The sequence below is a fragment of the Carassius carassius genome, chromosome 20, assembly GCF_963082965.1.
Source record: "Carassius carassius chromosome 20, fCarCar2.1, whole genome shotgun sequence".
Taxonomy (NCBI): domain Eukaryota; kingdom Metazoa; phylum Chordata; class Actinopteri; order Cypriniformes; family Cyprinidae; genus Carassius; species Carassius carassius.
In genome coordinates, this window is record NC_081774.1 from 9,002,051 (window position 1) to 9,029,307 (window position 27,257).

Sequence of the window (27,257 nt, forward strand, 5' to 3'; positions counted from 1 at the left end):
GACTATAATCTGATTAATCAACACGAAAAAAACAAAACCTTAAACGTAAATAACAAACATCCCAGAGATGTTGATTCACAATTAATTCCATTTTTCTTTCCTTTTCGTGGATCTACTGAGACACAACAGCTTATAATACTGAAGTACATACAAGCTGCAGCAGCGTCTGGACTGAGGGTGCGATTCCCAATATTGACCAGCAGATGGCGTTACAGGATGCTTTTTATGCGTGTTCGAAAGAGTCAAAATCAGGCTGATGTGTGACAACTTTTCAGGCAATAAATTCTGGATTCTGTAATTGTAAGACGGAATTAAATGTGAGTGTTTATATATATATATATATATATATATATATATATATATATATATATATATATATATATATATATATATATATATATGTGTGTGTGTGTGTGTGTGTGTGTGTGTGTGTTAGTGTGTGTGCACAAGTCTATGTCTGCATGTGAATCTTGCTTGTGTGAAGGTGTATGCATGTGTGTGTGAGCGAATGTGTCTGTGTGTCTTAATAGGGTAATGTTGACGGGTCCCACTCAAGCTTCCCTATTACTTTTCCCTTCTGAATGTTAGTCTCTTCCTCTTCATCGCCGTCCTCGGATTCAGCACTAGAGAGATCTCCTGCCAGTTCATCATCCTCTTCGTCTTCATCCTCATCTTCCTCTGGCTCCTCCTCCCTCACCTCCTCAGCGATCTGAGTCCCATCAATGCTCTATAACCAACAACAGAATTATGATATTTAGACAATCTTTGTGATGGAACAGTCAAACTCCACACACTATAGAGCAGTGTTGTTATTGTTAAAGAAACAGTTCAAACTGTCTTTACCGGTGATGCACATACTGACCTCCATAGGATTAACAGTGATGTTAAGATTGGAGTCGTCCCAGTCCATCTCTGGGTCTTTTCTTCCCTCTTCGTCCTCTTTTGAACCATCCTGGTGGGTGGTGTGGATGCGGTGGATGCCGAAGACCACAATGACCACCAGGGCGGCGATACACATTACAATTACCACTGTCGCAGCAGGAGGGTTGCCTGATGACACACAGGTGAAGATATACATAAACATATATTTTATCTTGTTCTACCAAACAGCACTTTATAATCCAGATTTGATAAAAAATGCTTAAAGCTGTTAAGTTGCTACAATACATTAAGACTGTTATTGTGATTATTATCAATAACAACAATGTAATTATTTGCTGATCATTGTCTTATACCATATAGATGTTGCCAGAAAACCTAATTTATTCCTGTGATGGCAAAGCTGAATTTTCAGCATCATTATTCCATGTCTTCAGGGTCACATTAACCTTCAGAAATCATTCTAATATGCAAAACTGCAGCTCAAGAAACATTTCTGAACAATGCTGTAAACAGCTACAGAACAGCTGCATATTATTTTTGAAATGGATTTTTCCTAAAAATTTTACATCATAAATACTGTACCTTTACTCTCACTTCTGATCAATTGAATGTGTCTTTGCTATATAAAACTATTAATTTCTTTAAAACAAAAGAAAAAAAAAACATTTTAACCATATAGAGAGAGAAACAGAAAGAGATGTATGGGTGTTTTAGTCACCCTGCTTTACTTTTAACTGTAGTACAATAACTGGAATGCATGACCTTGAGCCACTTATAGCTCTAGTCTTTCTATCTGGCAATTATGTATATTCATATTATTGTTATATGACTCACTCTGCCATACAAAAATCAATATAATCCCGGATGAACGTCGTTAAATGTTTTTCTAAGGGAGGTCTGTTCTAGGTGGCTGAGGTGAAGCTTATTTAGCTGTGCTGACAGCGGAAGACAGTTTTGCACATTTCACTTTAAGAACAGTGTCATTTACTGAGACCTCACAGTCAACAAGAGCAGGATTGGGAGCATGAGGTCACAGTGCCACCTGCTGTTATTCCATGTCTCTCCTAAAGCAGCATGTCTCGCATCCTGTCATCCCTCTCCCTCTTTATTTTGTCCGTCCATAGAGCAGAATGCTCCATCTCGCTGCAGTCAGCTGTGCTCTGTGCGCCCTTGGGGAGATCACTGGTGTCCCTGGTGTGTGCGTGAGTTGCTAGAGTAAGTGCAATTTCCCAAGATCCTTCAAACCAACAATACGGTCTCAAGAGCCTGTCGTCCACTTAGACTACTGTGTGGATTTTGTATGTACATGTGGGTACATTTTGCTTTTTATAAGCTTTGTCTATGCCAAATGAATACTTTTTGTGACACATTTACTGTTCTCTTAAAGCCACTGTTTTACAATTCACTTAAATGGCTTAATAAAGGGACAGCACATTATTCGCAAAATAAATAAATTTTCATTTTCAACACATTAGTGTCATACAGGGTAAAATGACTTCATGACCAGGAATGGATGAGTCTTTAAGAGACATTAAGGCTGACTTTACCTGAGATGTGATCAGCGTTGACAGTATGGACCACCAGAGGATGATGCACAGGTCTCATGTACTGAGACTGGACGGCCATGTGATTGACATGCTCTACGGCTTCTGAGCTGTGCACTATTCCAATCTGAGAGGCGGGACAGACAGAAAATAGTTCAGAGAGACAACAGGGAGAATGAAAATCTGACCTTATGGCCACATCAAGAATGAATAAATGAATGGCTGGATTTTTATTGGATTGATCACAAGTGAACCTTTAAATTATTGAGCCTGTTTTATAATATAAAAGGTCAAATATAAATAGAAATTCTTATAAATATAAAAATATAAATTAATTAATATAAATAAATTCTATATACAATACTAAAATTATATAAAATATTATACAATTGAAAATATAATGATGCTATCAGTTCAATACTGTATCGATTAAAAAAAAAGGTATACCGATTTTACGGTCTCTTTCTATCTTAATGGACAGTTCTTAATCAGAAATCAAGAGTCAATAGTCAAGGCTCTGCAAGAGCAGTGCACAGCTAACTTTTAAGTACTAGGAGTCCAAAAGTGCAAAAAGCCGAAAGAAGAGCAGGAATTGAAAGAGGGGATAAAGTGAATGGACAATAAAAAGAATAAGAAGCCATGCCCAATATGAAGGCAGTCTCTGACCTCCAAGTTGAACTCATTGCTTGTGTAGCGTCCATTCAGTTCAGAGCAACTGAGCCGGAACCTTCTCTCAGACAGACCGCCAGGCTTCCAGTTATGGTACCTCACCTGCCTGATGGCCTGTTCATAATGCGCCATGGAGTCCACACCTGAGACCAAAGAAAGAGCAGTGTCATGAACTCGGTCTACTCAGACAAAAGAGCTACAGAGGCCTGGGAGGCACTCAACATGGAGTCTGAACAAGCAGGAGGTCTTAATCCTTTTCTAATAACTCTAAAACCACTTTATGAAATATAACATTGATTTGAATTTGCTTGCAAAAAAATCAAATGTACAGAATGATTCATAGAGGCAGAGATCTGTTCAAGAGTCTGAACAAGGCTTTTGAGCACAATCAAGAGTGACTTTTAAAGATAAAAGCTCAGGTTTTTGAGAAAAGCTTAAAAATGTTTTTGGAAAAAATCTAACAAACAAACAAAAAAATACTAATAAATATCCAAGGATACACAACCTTACTTAGCACTGAAATGAGCTTAAAAATGATTAAAAAAATACTTTATTAATAAATTAATACTTTTTAGAAAGACTGAAGTAACGATTGCTCCAAATTTAACTTTGTTTTCTAAGTCACAGGAATAAAATACATTTTATAATATATTAAAACAGAAAACATTTAAAAATTTAATACTATGTCTCAATATTATTGCATTAATGCATTGGCCTTGTCACTCACACACACACACACAAACACACACACACACACACACACACACACGCATGGCACACGTGTACCTGTTATTCACTTTTATTGGGGGAAAAGTTTAAAAAACTATTTATTAAAAAATATTCAGAAACTATTTGCATCAAATTTTTTTTTTATCATATCATTTAAAAATGTATGTACCGTTTAAATACAGAATGGGGGGGGGGGTGTTGGCACAGTGGTTAACCAGAAAAAATGGCACGTCATGCCGAAAAGGTTGCCAACCCCGGTGTTATAATAAGTGATCTGTGGGGTATTTTGAGCTGAAACTTCACAGACAAATTCTAGGCACAACCAGACCAATATTACATCATGTAAAATGGGGCATATTAGGTGCCCTTTAAATACGGACCACAAAAACTGTCTTAAGTGTCTATTTTTCGAAATTTATACTGTGCAAAAAAAAAAAATATTGAGAAAATTGCATTTTAAGTTGTCCAAATGAAATGTACTAAATTTCTTCATGGAACATGATCTTTAATCAAAATCTTAATGATTTTTGGCATAAAAGAAAAATCTATAATTTTGACCCATACAATGTTTTCTACATTGAGAACCTATGTAAAAATTGAAACAATGGGAAGAAGCTTTGGATAAACTATAAATGAAAGAGCCACTGTAAAGTAGAAACATAATGAGATTATGATAAACATTCTTGTAGCAGATGGCTGTATAGTAGATCGAGACATGTGGTCGACCATACCGTAGATGGAGATGCCAGAGGTAGAGTTGGTGGCATCCAGATGTTTGCCCAAGAGAGAGCTGTGGTGGATCTCCAGACTCTCTCGCTCCGGGTCCAGCTCCTCTCCGATCACCAGCACATCACAATAATCCAGGTTATGCATCAACTCCAGCACACCAGGCCTGCGGGCTACACAAACACACACGCACACACACGCACACACACTCCGTTACACAGGCACAAAAACACAGTGGCAAATATATGGCCTCCCGCCGTATCCACAAACAACCATTGATTGTGTATGAATTTAATTTCGATGATGTATTGTTTCACTACCCTCGGCTCCGCATTCGATAAAAGAAGCCGGACACTTTTGTTGAACTTTAAATGAAAAAGGACACTAATAAAAACAATTGACTTAAGGTCAGTGTAATAACCAGCAGAAGGCATTTATAATCTTGATAATAATAGACTAAAGCATTATTTAAAAAAAACACGCTGAGAGGAATCCGTGGGAGGAAAATTCAGTAAATCTTCTAAAACGTTTATACGATTACATTACAGGCAAAATGTGCAACTGTGGCACCACTGAAATAGATGAATGCAAAGGAGTGAGATTATGTTAATATATGAGCTGTGAAAGCGAGTCATCTATCACCTATGCTGAGGGTGGCGTCGGTCTTGGTGACAGTACTAATGATGTGTATGTCCTTGAACAGGGCCACCCCGACAGGGGCTCGAAGCTGAGCCACGGGCCAAACCAGCCACTCCACTCCAGCAATGGTGATCCGAGGTTCACTGGGCGGCAGCACCATCACCATCGCTTTGATGTCTGGAATGGAGATGCATGTATCTTCACCGAAACACCTACAATTCGCAAAACAGAGAGAAGGGAAACAAGAGACTTAAGTCAGGGTAACACTGGAAGAGTAGAACTGTTACAAAAGACCACAGACTGACATGAAAATAACTATTTTAAAACAGTTTAGGCTCTGTTGGAATAAGTCATGTTCAAAATGTCTGTTTCTTTCCCGTCTACACCATTCTGTAAATTACTTATAGGGTAATTTTACACCAACAATGCTTTTGGGCAGAGTTTACCCATATTTTCTGAGGGAATGGACAGGCCAACCCATTTATCATTTATCCAGATGTGTCCAAACTTATGACTTTACTGTGTACACATGAATAAAGACAGAAAAGAAGGATCAAAACAAAAAAGCACATTAGGAAATACTACAAGGATAATATTTTTTCAACCCCTTACAAACCAACATTTTAAGTAATACATGAAGAATTAAAACTAAAATAATTCAAATGAAAGTAATTAAAATGTCGATAAAGGAAACGGATATCGGTAATTAAGAGTAATTAAAATTTAAATTAAAATGAAGAAAAAAACATGTTTCAATTTGGCTTTTTTAAGAAAGACTTGGGGTAATAATTGTTTTTTTTTTCATTTGAATTTATGACTAGCAAAATATAGAAATAAGATTGCTGAGACTCACATTAGTTATTGATGCATACAGGATCATTTAGAGTAATCAATGGGAAATAAAATAAAATAAAATCTTCCTTTACAAAGACTTAAGTTAATAATAATCTTTTTCCCCTTAACCTATGATTAACTAATAATTATGTAAATTACATTGGTGATGCTCACATACAGAATTAATGAGAAATAGATCAATTAAAATCCCCACATTTATGCATTCAAACACATTTTAACATTGCAAATAATTAAGCACTCTTGCTTCCCAAAATAAAGTCTGCATCTCACTTTGAGCAAGAGCCCACACAACTCTCTTTCAGCTGAGTGTTTGGACAGTTGATGACTGCAGTGTCTAACTTTTGTTTAAGACTGTCACTGTCAACTTCAGCACAGTCGCACCTCACAGGTGAAATCAATCATGGGACCAATTAATGATGCCAAACCATAGTTTTAAAGCAGCGAGTTGACAAAAATATTTGGGAGAACACGAGCAGTGTGCTCAGCTTGGTGCCACCTCCTCCTGATTCCAGCTGCAGAAGTTGGTATGGCAGTCAGAAGCAGTGTTGATTAAGACCAAGGCGTTGAAGCGTGGACTGCAACAGACTCACACACAGACCTGCTGGGGAAACTGGAGGGCCTCCAGCTTCATTACAGCTAGTATGTGAGGAGAAAGGGGGAAATAAAGTGTCTTAGGATTAACAGGCCTCCCTTTCTCACGATGCACTCAGTAATTACTATTTTTCAAGAGTGAGCCCTAAAGAGCACTCGTTGGTTTACTAATTCATTTATATACTCACCCGCTAATTAAGAACTATCTGTTTGTTCAAGACAACAACACGCTTTCTGCCACCGTATCCTCTCGGGTGGAGTGATGCTTAGCCATGCTCGAGCGATGGTACGCTATCTCCCCGAGGTAATTCCTCCACACATATTGCCTAAACACTCTCCCTCAAGTCGCCACGGAGAATGGCCTTGAATGAGAAGGAAGGGGAGCGCAAAATTGTGTGGAACCAACAAAACAATTACGTCTAATGACTGCAGTAAAAGTGACGGTGGAAAGTTTGTGATGTGTAAAAGTGGCTCCCTTTGGTCGACTTGAGCTACATACTAAAAAAAAGAGTAGTTGAGAGCACGCTCACTCCTTTAAAAGGCTTTGTGAAAAAGGCCAACAATCTTGCTTTATTTAGAGGGCTGGTTTAAGAATATTGGGAGCTGGTCTAAGCCAGACTATGGCTGTTACAAGATTTACGGCTCACTCCATTATCGACAAGGGAAGTCTGTTCTTATTTAGGCAATCCTCTTCACCAGTGCACACTAGACAAGTATAGAAGCTTCTCTCTTTTATTCTCTCCTGGTCTCATTTTCTTTACGGTAAAGTTTCATTTGGGAATGTATCAGCCAAGTGCAATTGGATCCAATAGGTTTCATTAGATTGCTGTCAAATGACATCATCCTTTCACCCTTGACAATCAAATGAACGTTTTCAAAGGGTAAAGGACCCCCATAAAAAATACTAGCAATGTTTCAAAGGTTTGGGATTGGTAAGGGTTTTTTTATGTTGTTAAAAATCTCTTTCTCTCGCTGCATTTTTTAAATAAAAAATATAGCAAAACAGCATATTCTGAAATATGACTGCAATTTCAAATAATTATTTTCTATTTCAGTATATTTTAAATAATGTTTTTCTTCAGTCTTCAGTGACTAGAATCATTCTAATATGCTGATTTGATGTTCAAAAAACAAAGCAAAGCGAATATTTGCATCGCATCACTCTAGTTTACTTGCGGAATGTTTCTTGAATCACTCGTGCGAATAAAAGCATTTTAAAAATCTGATACAACGGGACGTGTCAGTAAGCTCTTATCCGATTGACTTGGGTAAAACAATGGGTAAAAGCGTGACAATGGGTAAAAATCACACTATTTAAAAAACTGATAAAACCGTATAAAGAATCTCTTCCAAACACCAAATTCAAATTCTATTAAAGTTTGTCTATTAAAACAACTATAGGCACTTTTTTAAAAGTGCACGGGATATGTGGATATGATTTAGGACAGTGGCTCTCAAACCACAGCCCGTCACAAATGCGGCCCGCCATGCTGAACACAATTTGATGAATTTTAGTTTTTACATGAATTTAAAAATTTACTAAACAAATATAAGCTATAATGTTTTTGTTATGTAAAATAATTGTTTTTCATATATTATTTTCAAACATGAGCAGATGTGTACTCACATAGTTACACACATTATGCTTACGCTTACAAGAGCAGACTTTGGCAGAATTATATAGAAAAAGTCATCATCAGCCAGTAGTTCGGTAAAATGGAGCATCAGAATGGACAAATTTGTTATTAAGGGAAAACAGGTATGAAGAAAAAAAAACTAATTAATCAGACTCAGAATCAAGTTTCATATGAGACAGAGTTGAGTTTAATTATCATTTTAGATCTCTCTGCTGTAAGCTGCATCAGAAACAAAATAAAGAAAAAAAGATGGTCATGTAAACGTTATCCATTTCAACAACTAAGCTATTGTAATTACATTTACATATAGATGAATATTGCAGCTTGAATCACAATTATTTATTAGAGAGTGAAATCTATAAATCTTTTTTTTTTTTGATGGAGCAATACTAAAATGCTGGACATGAAAGGAAGTCCAGGTAATGATCAATAAACAAGAACCATCAAACTATCATCTTCTCCAATTATTGACCTAAAGTGCTCGATAGTAAAGCCTCTGAGCATTTTATTGTGTGAGAGGATGGTGGAAAAAGGACGAGAGAGCAACACAGTGAGAGAAAAGAGATAAAAGAGAGAAAAGAATGTAAGATCACTTTTAAAATGAGACAGGAAGTAACCTAGTGAAGTCTTTGTATATTATTACTGTACTTAAGATGTCAAATTAACAGCAGGAAGTCTGCTGTTTCTGCTCTGCTGTGCAGTAATAGTACAGTGTGTTAATACAATATACTGCACAAAAAAACAAAAAAACATTCTGTTATAATTTATTTACCCACATGTTGTTTCAAACGGCTTTGTGTGAAACACAAAAGGAGATGTTCAGACCCGATGTCCAGGCTGCATTTTTCAATAAAATGAAAGTGGATTCGCCATGGTCACTATTCCTTGTGAATAGTTGTACTAGATAACTAGTTTGGAACAATAAATCATGACAGAATAATCTTTTTTTTTGTGTGTGTGATTTCCTTTCTGCCATGTGTTGTCACTCTCTGACCCGTGCTGTGTGACAGTATCTTTAATTGTGTTGTGCTGTACTGCAGAGACTGGCTCTCTGACACAGAAGATTTTTTTTTCATCGTGGTCTCTTTCATGTTCTTTTCAGCTGGTCTCACTACAGTCATCACCACTAGCAGGCCTGTCCATTATCCACAGACACAAGACCACTGCCAGAACACTACATGCTGCTGAAAATAACAGCTTCAGCCAAGTTGCTTTGCTATCAAATCTATATAAAAACACTACATGGCACTTGCAACACCAAAGTCATGGGTTCAATTACTAAGAAATGCATGAACTTCAATTGTATATGATATGAATGGCAAATTTGAGTAGAGGTGAAGAGATAAGGATCAAATGAATAAAATCTATGGATAAAATCACCAAAAGCAAAGCGAATATTTGCATCGCATCACTCTAGTTTACTTGCAGAAAGTTTCTTGAATCACTTGTGCAAATAAAAGCATTTAAAAAAATTGATACAATGGGACGTGTCAGTAAGCTCTTATCCGATTGACTTGCGTGACAATGGGTAAAAATCACACTATTTAAAAAACTGATAAAACCGTATAAAGAATCTCTTCCAAACACCAATTTCAAATTCTATTAAAGTTTGTCTATTAAAGTGCACAGTTGCCATGCTAGGCAGATGTAAAACAATGCGAAGAAAATATGTCCACTTAAGAGAAAAGTTTGTAATGGGGGATTTAATATCGTGACATTTGGCAAACCAAAGCGTGAAACCTTTTGGAGGTTTGTTACCATTGAAAGATAACAGAAATGTCAGATGAACCAAACTTTCAGGATAAATAACCAGTAGGCAATCAAGAGAAGCAGAAATCGTGATCCTGATTAAAAATACACTTAATCATGCAGCCCTAGTTTAAGCTGTATTTTTCAATAGGGCAACACTTTTAAATCATTTGAGAAAAACTGAAAACATTATCTTCACCTCTACTCAAATTTGCCAGGGTAAGTTTCTTTGGGATATGTGGAAATGATTTAGGACAGTGGCTCTCAACCCACAGCCCATCACAAATGCAGCCCGCCATGCTGAACACACACACACAAAAAAACTTTCTATTTCTATTTTTACATTAATTAAAAAATGTACTAAACAAATATAAGCTACAATGTTTTTGTTATGTAAAATCTTTTTTTTTCATATATTATTTTCAAACATGAGCAGACATGTACTCACATAGTTACACATGTTATGCTTACACTTACAGGAGCGCACTTTGGCATACTGTAATTATATAGAAATAGTCATCAGCAGCAAGTAGTTCGGTAAAATTGAGCATCAGAATGGACAAATTTGTTATTGAGGGAGAATAACGAAATGTGGAAAATTCCAGTGAAGGAACACATATGAATAGTCACAGTATCAGCAGTGAAAGTACTGTAGGAGAGTGCTGGACATTTGGTTTGCCCCACCACTCACTTGAAGATGTTTAGTCAAAAGGAAACACCCATATTATGCAGCAATCATGCTTAATCACAGAAATGTGGTAAAACATCTCTGGAGAGAACCTCAGATTATTACATATGAAAGCGTTTCATATTTGGATCAAATAGGCTACATGTGAATGCATTTTCTGCAATGTTGCGTGTCAAGTCATGCTTCCATGCGTGTCTTATAGACTGCAACTTGCAATGGCAACTTCATTGTGCTGTTACTTCTTTCGAGCCAAATTTCAAAATGAGTCAGATCCCGACAGAATCAGGTGTTTTATTAATGGTAAGTATAATTATAAGAATGGAATCGATTAGATATCCTAATATTTAGACTATAATATAATAAATCCAGTTGGTTTGTATTGGTGATGTAATATGTTAATGACATGCGGACTTGCACTTGGACCATAGTGAGGCCCAGTGGAAAAAAAGGTTGAGAACCACTGAGTTAAGAGAAGAGCGAGATTGCATGCAGGTACTTGAGAGTCATGCAGTGTAAGACAGATGTTATCGGTAACCAAGGCAACCCTACATAGTATTGATAGGAAAGCCTTCTGCTGCTGCTCATCTTTCACTCATAAACATCTAGCCTTGCTTTTATTAACACTTGCTTGTGAGATAAAAAAAAAGATCATCACACATTGAAAGCACTCAATGCTTTAAATGAACCCCTAAGATGCAAGCTAATTACACTTAATCATTCACTTGAATATTTACTACTATACTTAGTATGCATCTCATAGAGAGATTGCAGGGTTATCAATCTATCAAAGCCTTTATAAGCTGATGTTATATGGGATGTTTTTGACTTTTAGTGCAGTACTCACTGGACTGTAGTGGTTATGTGGAGTTTGCGCAAACCGGGAGTGGGAAACTGCCGAGAGTTAATGTAGGAAACTTTTGTCATGGCTGTGTTGATGCTCTCCAAATCATCTGCCTCCATGACCAGCACCGACTGAGCCGGGTTGAAGTGGAACTGAGAGGGATCAAGAGAGTGTGAGAAAGAGCCAATTTTCATAATCGAGAGAGAAGAAAAAAACCTAAAAGCAAAGAAGCGAATGAACGAGTCAACACATTTACATATAGATGAATAAATGATGGCTGGGAATGACTGATGTCAAAGGGTTTTCAAATATATTCAGATGATATTAAAGAGATGGACAAAGAATGGAATGTCTATAATCCTTCCAATGAAAGGCTTTGCGTATATGTATGCATATGTGTGTGCGCATGTACCTTTATGCCTTTGCCAAGACTCTCGAGCGAGCTGATGTCCAGGCCTTCCTTGCAAGCCTGTAGGCAGGAGATCACCTTTTGAGTTGCAATCTTCCCAGGTCGGATAGTCAAGCCTGAGAGGCTTCCCCGGAAATACTGTGTGAACCGTGGAGTGGTCACCTCTCCTCCTGTAAAAAAAAAAAAAAACACATTACAAATCATGCACATGCATACTTGCAGTCACTGGCAACAAAATATACTTCACAAAGGCTAAAGATATCTGAAAGCTGTGTGACACCCTGTGTGCATCTGTGGCATAATGTCAAAAACACCTTATCTGGCACTATCCAGAGGTTGGAAGACAAGCTCGTGTACTAAAATGCCTCCATCTGCTAGGTAAAAAAAAAATGTGTTTTTGTATTTTTGCTCTCTATGATAACCCACAATCCTGTGCATGCAAAACAGATGTTTATCCAAAGAACAAAACAGACTCTGATGCACCAGTAGCAAGAACTCGATATATATGAATTACATTGTTTTTGGTATTATTTATTTATTATTTACAAGAACTACAATCCCATGAAACATTGTGACTCTATAACTATTTTAAGTAATAATTATAAAAATGATTTAAATTTTTTATTACATTAGATAATTGATTTGTATCATTCACATTGCTTTCATTATATGCATTTTGCTCACTGTGACTCGCTGATTGGTGGAATTTTCTGTATAGCATCATGGGTAATGTAGTTTTCAAGTTGTTCTCCAACATGTTCTTAATTCAAAATCTAACCAATTAATATAACATCATGTAATATTTACACAGTGAATTGCTACTGGTTTTCTTGACTTGATTTGGTCATCAAGGTCATTTGTCTTTTCTTTCCTGAGTGACTGCATCTTTGACTTTTATATATGTACTATATGTATGCATGTATGCATTTATTTATTTATTAATGAATAGTTACTTTTTAGGAACCTTGATAAAAAAAAAAAATAAAAAAAAAAGGAGAGGGAGTTAGAATAAGAGCAATACCAATAACACCAATAACCAACACCAATAACACCTGCTGTTTTCCCTCCCATACATCCCTGACTGATGATCTGACAGATTTGGGGAGTCTAATAGATCCAGATGCAGCGAATACTGTCACCCCGAAAGCCTCACAATGAGGATCTGTGCCTCCAATGCTTAATTGCTTCTGTTTTTAAATTATTTAGCTGACAGATGTTATCAATTAAATGTTATTCCAAAGATGAAACAGCAGAGGAACATTTGTATTCTCATTCGTGCTCCCCCTAAAGGACAAAGGTGCTAATGAGACTGCAGTCCCGCATGGCATATAAGAGCTATCACCTTCACATCTGTATCGATAAGTAGCTGCATGACAGACAATAACAAGCAGAACATATCCTGAGCCCTGTGGAAAAGGCACTGCCATGACCTTACATTTAGATTAGCACATCTGATTTCTTATTATAACCAAAAATTTTCAGATGTTACTGAGAAGCAGCTCAGTAATGGCCTTATTTATCTTCCTTTAGACACGTATATTATAGAGCAGCCTTTTGAAAACATTTTGTCTTTGTTGTTATTCTTCAATGAACAGTTCACCCAAAAATTATCCTGAGTCATTTAATGGATTAGATTATTTTTAAGGATACTTGCACATTTCTTTTTTTCTTTTCACCAAATGATGACAGAACTTATATTTTGGAAGAAATAATTTTTTTTTTCTTTAACAAAAAAATATACCATTCAAAATGTTGGGATCAAAATTATTTGTATTTTTTAAAGAAAGTGATACTAAAGCAATGATACATTATAGTGATCAAAAATAACAACAAATATATTTGAAAACATACAAAATATTTATATTTCAAATAAATGCGGTCTTTCTAACCTTCAGTTCATGAAAGTGTCCTGAAAAAGACACTATTTCACAGTTCCCACACTTCATTAATTTGAACAACCATTTTGAACTAATAGTAAGAAGAAGAAATGTTATTTGAGCATAAAAATTAACATATTAGAATAATTTTTGACATCTGACACGGAAGACATGATTCATGGCTGCTGAAAATTCAGCTTTGCCATCACAAGAATAAAATTCATTTTAAAATATATTAAAACAGAAAACAGTTTTGTAATAATATTTAAATTATTACTGTTTTTTACTTAATTTGGAGAAAATAAATTCAGCCTAAAAATATATTTTATGGTTCTGAACTTTTGTACAGTGTAGCAGTTCACTCCTACTGAAGAATTATATATATATATATATATATATATATATATATATATATATATATATATATATATATATATATATATATTATTAAATTAACATATAAATTGCACAGTGGATCAGTTAATGTGCTAAACAAAGCTCTATAAAAAAGCAGATAATCCTGTTTGATGTCTCTTCAAGACAATGGCCACCAAACCCAATTTCTACCCTAAAGAAGACAAGGATCTAAAATTGGCCTGAACAATACCATTCTCGCTTTCCATTATGAACTGGTTTGTCGCTTCGTTGTTGATTGCACAGAGTGAAAATGGACAGGGTGCAAGAAGCAATCTTGGCCGCTAATGGCTTGAAAAGTTATCAGTTGCGGTTTAGTGGAGCTTAGACCAGCTTCACTGGGATGTAATAGCAAGTGAACTTGTCCCCAATTCAGGGTCTCTTAATCCTTACTACGGACCTCTTCTAAAAGAAGAAAAAAAAAATCACAATTCAAAGCCAGTGAAAACAGAGAATAATCCTCAATCAGCACAGATGAAAAGAAATGTAAAATGGTGCTGAAAAGTCGGATCTTAGAACCATGTCATCTAGAACAATGATTTAGCCGTGACTCCATTCTCTCAGAGGCTTGTTTAATTATTTAGTTTGTGAAAGCGATGTTAAGGACAGACTCTCCATTCAAATGCGATCATTAGCTCCATTTCAAAAGGATGAAATTGACAGGCCGTGTTTCTTTTTTGATGTTTTCATGCCTGAGGTCTCTTTGATTAAATGAAGAATCAGGGTAGCCTACGGCCAAACACATTGCCTCTCTCTTGGTATTCGAACCACTGCAGCCGTGCTCACACTGTCATATCAATAATGTAGATATCTCTTAGTCTTAAATCTAAAACTATCTGATCACATCTCAAAACTGGTGGATGCTGATTCATCATCTCCTGTGTCTGGGTCGTCCAAACCACAGTTATGCCTCCATTTTATTTTATCGATCCTCTTTTTCAAAGGATAATCAAAACAACAGTTGCTTCATGGTCTCACCTTGCCAGCAGGCACCTACAGTTAGCTGTACATCGATCTCAGAGGGGTGGATGGGCCAGTCGTCCGTCACAAGGTAGGGTTCGTACGTCACACCGTCTACGAAGAGCGTAACTGAAGGAAACTCCACATTGATGACGTAGTAATGCCACTCTTTATCACAGATCTGGAAACAAGAATAAGTGTAGATCTAGTTGACAAGGCAAAACAAACTAATTCAAACAGTTGCTGGTTGATCAAATACTGATTTTGGGTTCAATCTGCAAATTGGATTTGCTTCTTAGATATGTTTTTCGCATACATAAAATTGAAAATAAAAAGTAGATTTCTAAATGTGTGTGTGTTTTAAGCTTCATTTTAAACCATCTTAAAAATTATTTGGTGGAACACGCAAAACAAAGCAATGCAAAAACATAAAAGTGAAATAAATAAAAAACGTGTCATTGAAAAAATCATTTGTGATTGAAACAAATTGGAATATCAAATGACACAATCTCTTGGTTCAAAAGCTACTTAGTGTGTAGAACACAATGTGTGCAAATGGAAGGTTATTCATCTGCACCACTGTCGATTACGAGGGGTGTTCCTCAGGGAACTGTTTTGGTGCCTCTGCTTCTTTTATCATTTATATTAACGATCTTGATTTTAATATTGGTCATGTTAATTTTCATTTTTATGCTGATGACACTGTGATTTATTGTAGCAGCACCTAAATTACACCAAGCTGTGTCCTTACTCCATAGTGCTTTTGATGTTGTGCAACAAAGGCTTTGTGGCCTAAAACTATCTTTGAATATGTCTGAAACTAAAGCTGTTATTTTTTTAAGATTAAAGAAAGAATTGGCAAATCAACTATCACTCAAAACCTCACAGGGTACTATAGTTGTTGTGACAATATAAATATCTTGGTTTTATGCTTGATGATTTCTTATCTTTTTAATCCTACATTAATCAATTTAGGACAAAATTAAAGGTAAAGCTTGGGTTCTATTATTAAAATATTCCCTGCTTTTCATCCGAGGCAAGAAGAAGACTGGTTTCTGACACATTATGGCAGTCCTTGATTATGGAGATATTCTGTATAAATCGGCATCTACCTAACCTTTTGGTTCTTTGGACACTGTATCACGGTGCACTGTAATGTTAGTACCCATCATTATTATTTGTATAATAGAGTTGGTTGGACTTCATTATTAACACACACACGTAATCACTGTTACATATTTATCTATAAATCCATATTGGGTTTACTGCCTCCAAATCTTTGTTCTCTAACCCAGCCTAAAGCTCTTTGAACTTATTTTCTGCACTCTCAGGACTTGTACATTCTATCTGTTCCATTTGCATGAACTGAACTTGGAAAACAAGCTTTCCAGTTTGCAGTGTCCAAAGATTCTTTTTTACAACACAACTTTTTACAACACAACTTGACTTTGCAGACCTTAGTGTCAATGAACAATTTTAAATTATTGATAAATGAGCTGTTGAAGGAATAATTAATTTGTAAATGTTTTTTAATTGTTGTCAACACATTGTTTTACTGTTCTTCTCATGAAATGTAGTGCTGCATCTTGGCCAGACCATTTCTGTAAAATAGATTTTTAATCTCAGAGAGTTTTAGCTGGTTAAATAAAGGACAAATAAAATAATCATATGAATAATAAATTAAGCAACCTATTTGACCCACTTTGAGTTAAAATGACAAAACAAAACAAAACAAAACAGACCTTCATAAATGTACCAACCTCTAATTAACAACTTAATTGACCAACTGTGAGTTTATTCGCAGTAAAACTATCCCAGAACCATGTCTGGGTCAGTCTAAACTACAATCTAAAAACAGGACACATTGTTGCTATGTAAGGAAAAATTCCAGTATGTCCATCAGGTTCACGTTGTTATCTGAATAATATCTGTGCTCAGGTTAAGATTATCAACATTAGGTTTACAGTTCACATGCACATGCCCTTAATGAAACAGAAATGTAACTTAATATTCCATCGTTAGCTATACTATTCATCATTTGTCATCTGTCCCATTACATTAATTAGGTATAATTATAATCCGACGCTAATTATAGGGACAAAGATTTATGAGTATGAGAAACATCAGATCACTTTAACATATCAAAGCAAACCAATCAGAGCCATTTAAAGTTCTTCTACACTTCATTATTTATCTTTTCTGACATTTACATGGTTGTTACCAGCTGTAGGCATTTTTTTAAAGAAAGGGCTGAAAGCAAACCTAATAGAAAGACATGTAAATGTTGAGGATAGACTGCCTTCTGCTACTCTGAGAATCATCACTTCTGAGATTCAGCATAATTGTGAAAGGCTTAAAGATACCAGCCACGTTTAATTGTCTCACTCTTTCAAACTTTAACAGCTGCGGTGCCAATAAGTTGTCCTATTTTGACCTTTTGCCACTTTATTTGTGGGAAAGGCAGTAAGAAGACAGGAACTGCTGGGGAGGGAAGAGATGGGAGGAGAACTGGAAAACAATACAAATATGAATATACATGGGTCTTGTACTAAGCTGCTACAAGAAATTGTATACAAGGAAACTTTCTTGTATTAATGTTTTCTCTTATTTTATTTTAATAACTATTATTCATTTTTTTTTGCATTACATGTGCTAAATAGTGTTGTTATAGTTATGTTGCCTAAGCAAATAACTAAAATAAAACAGCTTCAAAGTAATAGTACTAAAATGACTAAAAAAGAAAATAAACTAAAGCTAAAGCTATTTAATAACATAAAATTACAAAACACATTGGATTTTTTTCTGACTCGCTTCTGACTCACAGTCTGTAAGTACGTTTACATAAGTATTTGCCACTTATGATTCAAATGCAAGTTTTAAGCAGTGTAGATTAGCGCTTGTTGTTTGTCGTTTCTCCATTCACAAATGCATACATGGTTTTATGTTTACACATTGCAATAAGCAATGCAATGCAAAAAAAACAGTATAAGTCATTATCAACAGTAATTATGTAATTATGTGTTTTAATGTTTTTGTCTTGTCTTGCTGGTGTTCTGACCAGTTCTGGATAGCTAGCCAATCAGCGTACACCTCACTTTTCAGATGATGAGCTTTTTAAAAATCTTTTTTTTGTTTGTTTTTACCTTAAACCGTATAAACACATTGCATTACACCAAATACACAAAATAATGTTCTTTTTAGTGGCATCATATGACCCCCTTTAACTCATGCCACCTGGTAACATTTACAGTTTTATGAATGGTTATTATCAGAGCACCGGTAATGTCATAATGATAATGTGGTTGTATGATGCAGTAAACATGTTTATTCATACTCTACGACGTGCTGTTATGGAGAGCACCATATGGAACTGAAACTGATGCTGAGCTACTGCAGAGGGGAGTTAATGGACAGAAGATCCCAGGTCTCCAGAGAGATGCTCTCTCTTCTCATCTAACTGCTGCCTCTGGAGACAGATATCACTCCACACCTCTATTCCTCTCGTTCTCGTATCTCTCCTTTTCGAGAATAGATATTCTCTTTACCTCCATCTCACTGGACTCTTCAAAAACCTCAAATTTCCCTTCCTTTTTGCAGCAAACTTTTCAATGTAACAAACACGCACACACACACACACACACACACACACACACACACACACACACACACACACACACACACACACACCTGCTGTAGAAATTGTAATGGTGTTGCCAACACATTAAAGAAAGAAGGGGGAAAAAAAGACTCTTCTAAAAGTTTCCAGACATGAAAATGCAAAAATAAGCTCATGCAATTTAGAAAGCCTAAGCAATGTCCAGTGTCAGTGTGGGATGAAAACAGCAGCATTAGCGCTGGTTAATTAAACTGCTCATGCAACGGCTCTCCAAAAACTGGGCTTCTGTTCAGAGTATGAAAACAAATAGCCTGCAGTGTGTAAACATGTGGACAACACTTGATGCTTGTTAATTGCAACATAATTGTGTGCAAAAATCCATGAGCAAAATATGTAGATTGAAAATATGCTAAACTGTTCATCACAGTTTGGAGACAGGAACTTCCACATGTATCAACCAGTTAATACATCACTGAATTTCACTTCTGCATCTACATACTGTACGTCTAAAGTAATCTAAGTATGTGCAAAACTAAATATCAGATGTGTGTTCCTTAGGGGCCATTAACAAAAAAATGCATTCTTCTGTTCAAATAAATACATAAAATAAAAACCTAGATGAAGCACAGAAGAATAGACCAGAACAAAGGGGTCAAACAATTGGTGAGATGTTCACTGAAAACAAAAACCACAATAGTTAAAAGCATTCATCTAAAAATAGCAACATGGTTATAGCAATTAAAGGTGCTTTAAATTGGATAAATAAAATAAAAATAACACTTTCCCAAAAGGGTTTTTTTTTTTTTTTTTTTTTGTGAAAAATATAAATTCCATAATTCTTTTCATGACAGTAATTATGAATGGAACCATGAATTTGTTCACGGAAGTCTATTTATTTGTAGTTTATCAGATTTTATATATTATTTAAGATTTAAATTATATATTTGTTATATAAATAACTCAACAATTTCCATATATTTTCCATACAAAAGTATTGTATTTTACATTTGTGTATTTGTTGCATTTGTTGTTGTATTTTACATTTGTGTAAAAAGAAAAAAAAAGTATCTCACAATTAACCTTATATTTTAACTTTGGACTATATTAACCCATTCTAGTAACATCCAGCAATAATAATAATAATAATAAAAAAAAACTACATTTATATTTTATATGTGGGTCTCTGACATTAGGTTTAAAGAGCTGCTGTAAAACAATACAAAAACCAAGCAATAAAAAAACTAAAGTCTTAAACAGATTTTTTCCAACTTATCACTTTTCAACTTATCAGTTGTTGGTCAGCTAGTCAACCATCATGACCCACCACTATTCTAAACAGACTGAAAAGGCTTTTGACTGCCATTCATAAGAGCGCTGATGACAACCTCTGCAGGCTCTGTCCATTCTCGTCCTCATTACATGTCCGTCGAGGAACGAACAGAACTCGACACTGTGTGAACATGTGCAGGCTGTGCTACTAATGAAACACACACATGAAGCATTAATCTTGGCCTGACAGGAGATGATTTTGGCTGTTTCAGTACACAAAGCCACACACTGCCAAGGATTAAAACACGCTTACATTTGGCCACCTCCTCCACCCCCATCACTCGCTCGCTACTCTCATTTTTTGCTCTAAACCTTTTTAATCTGTTCCCGTCAACATACTTCATCCACGACCTTCAGAGCAAACAAATAAATGAGAGTGTGACAATAAGCGAGAGCTGCAACACAAATCACACCTAGAACTATACGTCTCTTTCAACATGCACAAGCATCATTGTGTCATGTTGGCTGCGGGAGAGAAATGCCTCGCAGGCTGCAACGGTACAGACCTGTTCCTCATTCAACATTAATGCATTGTGTTTGCAGGCTTGTGCTGCTGCTCAGATAAGGCTTGCAATACACTGAGATGCTGGTCTCTAGGGTTGGCTGAGATATATATGCATCTAACCCATGTGTACTACATATGTGTGGGTGTGTGTGCATGTCTATATATATATATATATATATATATATATATATATATATACGTACATGGCATACATGCATAGATATCAGTAAGATTTGTAATATATTTTTGAAAATGTCTTATGCTCATCAAGGCTGCATTTAAAAAAAAATAAAAAATATAGTAAAAACAGCAGCATTGTGAAATATGATTACAATTTAATGTATATTTATAATATTTTTCTATTTTAACCTTATCTGTCACACACATTTTTGAACACAGACTTTATAGTGCACGATGCAAACTTACATTTTTATAATTCATGAGTGAAAACATTTTGTAACATGATATTGATGTACCATTTACATGGTAATGCGATGTCTGATTTTAAAATGGGTTTTAAAGGATGGATTTTGAGATTTTAAGTTTTCAGTTGATATATAATTTCTGCTGATTTCTAGAATGTGATAGAGAAAAAGGCAACGAAGTATTTTTTTTAACAAAGGTCAGAACTCCTGTTATTATGTAGATTTTTGAGGGTGCACTCTTGTCATAAATTAATATATTCCTTTTCCTACATAATTTTTTACAAAAAACATTGTAAAATAAATATTTGGGAGACTTAGACCTTTCCAACGATATATAGTTTGTCAAGATTAGATTAGATTTAATTGTAATATAATGAAGTAATTGTATGCGTCCCGTATAGAGGACGGGTGACAGTTAAAGTTAATATACTTTGAAATATTATGTATTCCTGTGATGCAAAGCTGAATTTTCATCAGCCATTATTACAGTCTTCAGTTTCACACGATTCTTCAGAAATCATTCTAATTTATTAGATTTATTATCAATGCTGGAAACCGTAGTGCCCCCCCCCACACTTTTCCTAAAAAGTTAAAAAGAATAGGATTTGTTCTAAACAGAAAACGTTTGTAACAGCATAAGTCTTTACTACTTTACTTTTTTTAAGTATTAATTAATTAAACTAACCCAAAGTAATAACACTAAACTTTTGAATGGGAGTGGATATTTCATTTTTTAATAAATGCTTTTTTTTTTTTTTTTACTTTTTATTCATCAAAGAATTAAAAAAAAGTATCACAGGCTCCAAAAAGAAAAGATAGAATATTATTGTATTAAATAATAATGTGTAATATATTATACAGTATAATTGTAATTAAGCAAGTAGTTTATTTTACATTGACTGGGTTGAGTCTTCATCTCATTTTACACATTTTATTTTTAAATTACTATTCAACTCTTTTAATGAGGACAAAAAAAAAAATTTGGAAAAAAAACACTTTTTAAGTAACACTATGGATGATTTTAATGCTTTTTTTAATCATAAACAAAAGTCCCTGGCATAAAGATACTGTCTCTGAATTAACCATCATAAGCCAGAACACGGCTCATTCTTTTTATGAATCAGTTCTTTGATTTAAAGACCAGTTTGTATCATCATAATAAAAAATGGAAATCTCCATGTAGCATTTTTCATAATATTAAAATGTGTAGAGGGAAAATTTACACATTTACAATTGATCAAACTTTCCATCTAAATAATTAAATAAAATACAAAATAAATTAAATTTCTATCTCTTTTCCCTCAAACAAAATGGGAACTTTCCCTTCCCCTAATTCTAGATTGAATAGCAAATTATGGCCCTTTGATATGGCTCACCCAGATTCCTTTTTTCTATAGGTCAACCTGTCAACACAGTACACAAAATGGGCAAATAACAAACAAACAAACAAACAAAAAATTAAATTTTATTATGTTGTTACATTTAATTAGGGGTGTGAACCTACACTAGTCTAACGGTTTGGTTTGGTTTGGTTCGGTTCAGTTATGATTATCATGTCATCAATTCGGTTCCATATGATATCACGATGCACAGAAATTCAACAAACACAAACACTGTTAGGGCTTTATTTGTGTGCATAACTTGAATCGATTTGTGGAATATGTGTTAGATGCCTTGTTCTATGTAGCGTATTTCTCAGGCTTTTGGCTGTTTTTGAACCACCAGATGGCGCTGTTTTCGAGACTCTCAGCTTTTAATCTTTTCCGACACAGTCAAGAGGAAAGCCTCAGTGATTCACGAGGCTTCATTTGCCCATCCCTTCCCCACTACAAGGCATTTGGCTACTGCAGAAAACTTTTCGGAAGTGGCATTTAATCAAGGAGTCCGGGGACTCTAACTGTGAGCTGAATTGGGAGGTGCAAATCAAGGTTTCATTATTTCCTTGATTGAACAGCAGATTAGGCTAATTTTAGGAGCCCCTTTATCTGTTCTTTAATCTGCTCCCTCAAATGGCCTTGTGGGAGGAATGATTTGTTCTAAATACGGAATGGAAAAAATACAAGTGAAGAAGTGCTTTTTCTCTCCCCTCTTTTTTGGAGGTGTAGATACACATCTCACAATCGATTACTGGAAAGAAACATTTGCAAATCGGTAGACTGAAATAAAGCTCATAATGTGCAAATTTGGGAAGAATCTTCAGATAGCAGTATTGCTGTTCCCATCACCCTCATTGTGAATCAGCAAAGGGCATTCTGGGTAATTGATTGGGAAGTTTGTTGCTGTGCCGACTAGCACATGCTTGGCACTGTTATGCACACACCTGCCTCCTTATCTTCAAGAACGCTACTATTGTAAGCATAAGGAGATCTTCAAGACACCTGCACACTGATACTCTATCACAGCCATTATTCGCCACGACATATGGAGCTCAGCCAGACACTCATAGCTGACTTGGTCATCCCTTTAGAATTCAATTAAATGGTGCACCTCCTATGGAGAAAGTCAGTGAAAGAGACACTTTAAACCACTCGCTTTCAGATGAAGGTCTAGGCCCAGTGGCCGATCCGCTGTGATGAGAAAAAGACAAACACTGCAATTTACTGATTGCAATGACACATACATATGACAGTTCTTTGGCCAAGATGATACGGCGGAGATCAGTGACTGATCCAGCAGAGCAGCTTTGAGATCTGCAGTGGGCCGTGATATTGGCTGTGCTGTGTACAGTACTGTATGTGGCTTCTGCTGTGAATGTGGATAGAGGGCCTGACTTGCGTTCCTCAGGGCAGACACAAATGTTCAGTTGCAGCAAAAAGAGAGAGTTTGGAAAGAAAAGGAAACACAAAGCAAGTGTTGGATTTGTGCTTAAAACTGTACAATTGTGAGCTCTGTAGTTTCATAAACTGAATAAAAACAAAACAAATATTGTATTACATTTGCACAAAATTAAATATTTACACAGACCACCCACTGTGCTCTGTAAGCAATTTTGGAAGCCATTCATAATTTTAAATAGTTAAAATACAGTCTTTTTATACAGAAGTTTTCCCAAACAAAAAGCCACTAACAATATTATATTGTATATATTAATAATATTAATAACAATAATTACCTTGGATAAAGAAAACAATATTATTAATGTGACCCTGGACCACAAAATAAATGTTTTACCAACCATTTGCTTAATGAAATTCTCTATATACTACAAAAAACCTAAATACACAAACCACTCAAAAAGTGCTGGGGTATTGCCTCAGTAGCTTGGAGTGTTTTCCTTGAACTGAACTACCATTTTACAGTTTCTAATACTCCATACACCATAGCTGAAAAACCCAGCAGGCACGTCCTTCATGGTGACTTTCTCAGTATTCATTAAGCTTTTGGAGCAAGATTGCCATTCTCCGTTTAAACCTTGTTTATCAAGTGAATTTAGTTCACGCAGTGGCCACAATTAAAAAAATGAAAACAGCCAAGCACCATAAACACAGACCTAATGAGCCAATCACACAAAACACATCACTCAAGGAAAATACGGTGATCAGCATGACAGCATTACATTATGATTAAGACACGAAACTGTTGTGACTGAAATCTGACACATTTTGCTGTGTTTAGTGGTGGATATATTTTGCGGGCGCTGTTTGTTCGGTGGCAGGCATGCTAAACAGAGGTGGCAATGGGCCTGTGGTCCTCTGGAAGGTGACTATAAATTACAGACTGACAGAGTGAGTAATTAGAGCAGGAATTAGACCGTGCCCTCTGGGGACAAAAGTAAACTAAAGAGTGACCTCTCCCGATGCTTCCCAATTTGGAGCCTACACTGTGTAAATTAATCTATTTGCAGCCTAGAGCAGGAGCAAATTGTTTTTGCAGTAACAGATATGTGGAAATTGGACAATGGTAATGAGGGTTCATACACAAGTACAAGCATGCATGCACAAACATAAGCATTTAGAGGGAAAAATACTAAACACTCATTAAATAACAGTAATGTGGTTTGTAGCATGATCTTATCAAATCATTATACCAAAGTATGTTGATACAACACACACACACACACACACACACACACACACACACACACACACACACACACACACACACACAGACACAGACACACACACACACACACTAAAATAACATTCAGCTTCCATGGTCTTAGTATAGGGTAATTCAAAGAAGACTATGAAACTAGAAAGTATACAGCGACAGTAATATGATATGATTTCACATATAATATGTTATATGTGATTATTGTGACTATATAGATTATTATCTTGTTCTGTTTCGCAATATACTTCAACTTTGATATATTATATTGTATTGTATGTGGTAACCTCAAGGTACCTTCAAGAATAACATAGTAATACCACTACATATGTCCTAAAATACTAGATAGTACCGCAATACTTTCAGCACAAATATGGTATATCATGGTAATACTATGATACTTCGATATATTCCAAAAAACTGAAACTGAGTAATTAACGTATTCATATTTATACAGTAACTCAAAGAACCTTCCAAGCATACCATGGTACTACCATTGTAAACAGTATGTCCTAAAATACTATTTTAGTACCATGGTACTTTCTGGTACATTTTGAACATGTATATTGTGGTATTTACATGGTATATCAAAGCTTTCCTTACAAAAAGTACAAATCAAATAGTATACTTGTGCATATTAAATGGTACTGAAAATGTACCATTTACATAGTAATCCATTGTAATTATTAAGAATACCATGGAACATGTCAAAAATATCATCAATAATACCATGGAATGACCATGGAAACATGTCTAAAATATAGTTGTACCATGGTACAAGGTATTTTTTTTATTTCTTACATTTTTACTTTTTAGCACAGTAAATGTCCAAAAACACTGTTTTACCATGGTATACATCCAAAAACACTGCATCACCATAGTTCTTTTGTTAATGAATGATCACCCTATACATATACAATGGTATTTGCAAGACAAATTAAAGAATTCCATGCAATTATCATGGTACATGCCCAAAGAACCATGGTCATTATATACTGTATAAGTGAAGGATCCATATACATATAATTGCATGTTCATGTTGTGTTATTGACGTGGTGCATGTGAAAAAATACACTATTAAAACTGCATCCTTGAAAAAGCACATTAATGTCATGGTACTTTTTATAACTGACTCGTGCAGAGAGATATCGAAGAAAACAATTTTATCACACTTGCATGCACATTTCGACATGTTGACATCCAAAGGCAGTCAGGTTAGGATGCTCGCTGTGTGTGTGAAAGTAGCGAGTCTCCCACAGGGCTGTTTAATAAAAAAGCAGATATTCTCCCCACACAGTGGTGGGCATTGGCAGCCCTGCAGTTTGCCACACGGCTGCTAACTCATTAGTATGTCAATAATGACACACTCTTATCTGTGTGTCTCCTCTGTTTCTCCAGGGGGTGTGGGTGAGGGCGAAACTTTGAGTGAGTTGATATTTCACGTTGCATCACTTTGACAGTATGTGCACGAGCGTGTGTTTGGGTACACACTTCTGTATGTGTTTTTTCATCTCGTAAACAACGTAATGAGACAATAAAATAGTCAGCTAATGAGCCTGGGACCGTCTCAAAGGCACATCCCTGTTTAGAATGCAACACTGTCGGACAAAGAGACAGACACACAAACACAAGAGTCTCCGAAGGAAAATTTGAGCTCATTCTTCATAGGAAACGCAAATTCAAACTCTAGCTTTCAATTATGAAACGTCACAATAAGCAGTTGTTGTTCACCAGCACAAAAAGAGAAATCAAAGAGTGGTGATGTGCGTAAAACATGTAGGCTTGGTTGCCGCTAGCCTCACCTAAGCTTTTCAAAGACTTCAAAGTCTCTGAATCATCTCAATCTCTCAGAAACCTTTTTTATTAGCAACCCTGTGCCATTTTAGCTTTTATTTCTAATGTGAGTTTAAGTCTGAGCCATTTTCGCATGGCAGAAATACTGCTGTTGACCTCAGACACTGGCTGTTTTATCAAAGATGCTCATTTGACACCTCCAGATCTGATGTGCTTCACATGCTTTTGAAGAGAGAGAGAGAGATAGAGAACGTGAAAGGCTAGCATAGAGCAAGGAAAAGAAGGAGGAGGCTGGGGGTAATCGAAAGTTTGGGGGCGAAAGCCAGGA

The 27,257-nt window shown here is 35.7% G+C and overlaps 1 protein-coding gene across 1 annotated transcript in view; it reads right to left on the reverse strand.

The window, feature by feature from the left end:
• Positions 1-421: 421 nt before the first annotated feature.
• The window catches only part of LOC132096236 (calsyntenin-2), a 233,853-nt gene continuing 207,017 nt past the window's right edge, over positions 422-27,257 (reverse strand). The window contains exons 9-17 of the mRNA XM_059501483.1: positions 15,229-15,391; positions 11,963-12,129; positions 11,554-11,702; positions 5,193-5,401; positions 4,556-4,723; positions 3,093-3,238; positions 2,430-2,553; positions 863-1,050; positions 422-727 (exon numbers count right to left, since the gene is read on the reverse strand). Coding sequence (XP_059357466.1) covers positions 524-727; positions 863-1,050; positions 2,430-2,553; positions 3,093-3,238; positions 4,556-4,723; positions 5,193-5,401; positions 11,554-11,702; positions 11,963-12,129; positions 15,229-15,391 — 1,518 coding nt within the window. The 3' untranslated portion in view covers positions 422-523. The remainder of the gene's footprint in view (positions 728-862; positions 1,051-2,429; positions 2,554-3,092; positions 3,239-4,555; positions 4,724-5,192; positions 5,402-11,553; positions 11,703-11,962; positions 12,130-15,228; positions 15,392-27,257) is intronic.